Source organism: Myotis brandtii, unplaced genomic scaffold (assembly GCF_000412655.1).
Source record: "Myotis brandtii unplaced genomic scaffold, ASM41265v1 scaffold314, whole genome shotgun sequence".
NCBI classification, from domain to species: Eukaryota; Metazoa; Chordata; class Mammalia; order Chiroptera; family Vespertilionidae; genus Myotis; species Myotis brandtii.
In genome coordinates, this window is record NW_005362033.1 from 1,485,387 (window position 1) to 1,488,563 (window position 3,177).

At 52.3% G+C, this 3,177-nt stretch overlaps 1 protein-coding gene across 1 annotated transcript in view; it reads left to right on the plus strand.

The window, feature by feature from the left end:
• The window catches only part of MYO15A (myosin XVA), a 61,426-nt gene that overhangs the window by 8,134 nt on the left and 50,115 nt on the right, over window positions 1-3,177 (plus strand). The window contains exon 9 of the mRNA XM_014542804.1: window positions 136-241. Within this exon, the coding sequence (XP_014398290.1) occupies window positions 136-241 (106 nt within the window). The remainder of the gene's footprint in view (window positions 1-135; window positions 242-3,177) is intronic.

The window sequence follows — 3,177 nt, forward strand, 5'->3', positions numbered from 1 at the left end:
GGCCGGGGTGGGGGGGTCACTCGGCTTCTCTGGGCCGGCCAGCCCGCCCATGTCCTCTTGTGTCATGGCGGCGTCATGGGAGCCGGGAGAGGCAGTGAGCCGGCTGGAGCTCACTCTGCCCCTTTGCCTGGTCAGTGGCGAGAGCGGCTCTGGAAAAACTGAGGCCACAAAGCTGATCCTACGCTACCTGGCCTCCATAAACCAAAAACGGGGCATCATGCAGCAGGTGAGTCTTCCTAAGGTCCTCAGCTGAGCACCCCTTGTGCTCCCCAAAAGATGAGATTTCTTGGCTCCACTTGAAGGTTGGGGAGGCTGAGCCCAGGGTTGCACCGAGAGTTCTCTTAGGACTTGGGGCTCTCTCTCCCCTCCCAGGGAGCACCTGCGGGGGAGCCCTCCTGGGCCTGGCTAGGGTAGAGGCCATGTGGGCGAGGGGAGTCACCCTCCTCCTCCTGCCTGGCCTCACCTTCCTGCTGTGGCTCCTGGTCAGTAGTGAAAGAGGCAGGAGAGGCCTGAGTGTGGGTGGGGCCAGTAGGTGCTGGGACACTGAGGAAGCCTGCAGGGTTGGAGGTCTGCTCAGAGTGCAAGTCCTCGGAACCGGAGAATGAGGGAGGTTTCCCGAGGACCTACTGTGTGCGGGGCCTGAGCTAGGTCTGGGGAGGCAGGCAGCAGCAACACAGACTGACTCATGTTCCCACCTTCGTGGGAATTTCATTCTAGTGGAGGAGACAGAAAAATAATACACAGGGTGATAAGTGTGGAGAAACAAGCAGGGAGGAAGATGGGGAAAGGGAGTGGGCCCTGAGGGCCCTGAGGGGAGGAGCAGGCAGGCAGAGAAGCAAGTGCAAAGGCCCTGGGGCAAGCAGGTCTGGTGTGCTCAGGACACAGCGTGGCAGCATGGAGTCCAGCTGAGGGAGGGCCGTGGCTCAGGCCAAGGAAGTAGACCCCAGGGCAGTTCAGAGGCCAGCAGTGACTTCCTGACTCCCAGACTAAGGGACAGTACAGGCCACAGACAAGGTTGTAATAGAGGGCGCAGCCTAAAGGCAACCCCAGGCATTTGGCCTGAGCCACAGGCAGCACAGGGCTGCCACCAGCTGGCTGAGCAGGGCTGCAGACAGAGGACAATGGTGCCGTGAGGTGTCTGCTGGGCATCCACAGACACGGCAGGGGAGGTGGTGGTGCACCATGAGCCTGGAGCTCTGGGCAAAGGCCCATCAGCTCAGAACCTGACTCTCAGACTCCCCGCCCTGGGCCCATGAAGGTTTCTAAGTGGCCACAGTGACGCAGCCAATGGCAATCTCAGCAGGTGATCTTAGGGGCATCAGGCAGAGGCTGCTCAGCCCTCAGGGGGTAGCGGGTCCAAAGGGTACTTCCTGGCGGGCCCCTCTGCTGCCTCCCTTGGCCTTGGCAGCCCCTCCCATCAGCCTGAGTCTCCTGGTGGCTAAGCAGACCTTCCCTCTGCTCTAGGCAGGGTTTTCCAAGCCTCTAAGGTTAGACTCCTGGAAGGACTGGCTAGGTAGGCACGCCAGTGTGCACACGGGGCCCTCCTGCGGAGGGAGATGACTGAGGGCAGAGGGGCTGGGATGGGGTCTGGCAGAGCGCTGTCCTGCAGGCCCAGGGCGGATGCTTGGGCTGCGGACATGGCAGGTCTGCGGCTTTCTGTGCTGGCTTGAGTCTGCGAGCGGGGACACCGTGGGCTTACTTCACAGCCACTACTCACCCCTGCTTGTGGATCGCACAGGCCTGCCTGGGTCCGTTTTAGGCATGGCGGAATCCAGGCTCTATTTTTTTTTGAAGTATCAAGTAACTACTTTATTATTTATTTCATTTTATTTTATTTTTTGTAGCTATTTCTGCTTGTTTTTTGTTTTTTAATCTTTATTGTTATGACCTCTCTCCCGATTTTTTTTGAGGGGGGAGGCAACCAAAATTTTTGATGGCCTTGTTTAAAAAAAAAACTTTATTGTTGAAAGCAGTACATATGTCCCCCCTTTTCCCCCATTGACCCCCTCCAGCCCACTCCCGGCCCCCACACCACACCTTCACCACCCTGTGGTCCCTGTCCATGGGTTATGCATATATGCCGACAAAGACTTTGGCTGATTACCTCCCACCCTCCCCCCGCCTTCCCTCCGAGACTCCGCACTCTGTTCCATGCTTCCATGTCTCCGGATCCACTCCGTCCATCAGTTTATTTTGTTACTCAGATTCCACATGAGTGAGATCGTGTGATACTTGTCTTTCTCTGACTGACGTATTTCACTTAGCATGATACTCTCCAGGCTCCATGCTGTCTCAAAGGGTAAGAGACCCTTCTTCTTTACTGCTGCATAGTATCCCATGGTGCAAATGTACCACAGCTTTTATGCACTCATCTACTGATGGGCACTTGGGCTGTTTCCAGACCTTAGCTATTGTGAATTGTGCTGCTATGAACGTAGGTGTGCACACATTCTTTCTGATTGGTGTCTCGGGTTTCTTATAATATACACCTAGAAATGGGACCACTGGGTCAAATGGCAGTTCCATATTTAATTTTTTGAGGAAACTCCATACTGTTTTCCACAGTGGCTGCACCAGTCTGCATTCCCACCAGCAGTGCACGAGGGTTCCCTTTTCTCCACATCCTCGCCAGCACTTGTCGTTTGTTGATTTGTTGATGGTAGCCATTCTGACAGGTGTGAGTTGATACCTCATTGTCGTTTTAATTTGCATCTCTCTGATGATCAGTGACTTTGAGCATTTTTTCATATGTCTCTTGGCCATCTGTATGTTCTCTTTGGAGAAATGTCTATTTAGGTCCTTTGCCATTTTTTAATTGGATTGTTTGTTTTCCTTCTTTAAGTTGCATGAGTTCCTTATATATTTTGGAAATTAACCCTTTATCAGATGGATCATTGCCAAATATGTTTTCCATGCAGTGGGCTTTCTTGTTTTGTTGATGGTTTCTTTTGCTGTGCAGAAGCTTTTCATTTTGATGTAGTCCCATTTGTTTATTTTCTCCTTAGTTCCCTTTGCCCTAAGATGTATCCATAAACATATTACTATGAGAGATGTCTGAGATTTTGCTTCCTATGGTTTTTTCTAGGACTTTTATGGTTTCACAACTTACATTTAAGTCTTTCATCCATTTTGAGTTTATTCTTGTGTATGGTGTAAGTTGGTGGTCTAGTTTCCTTT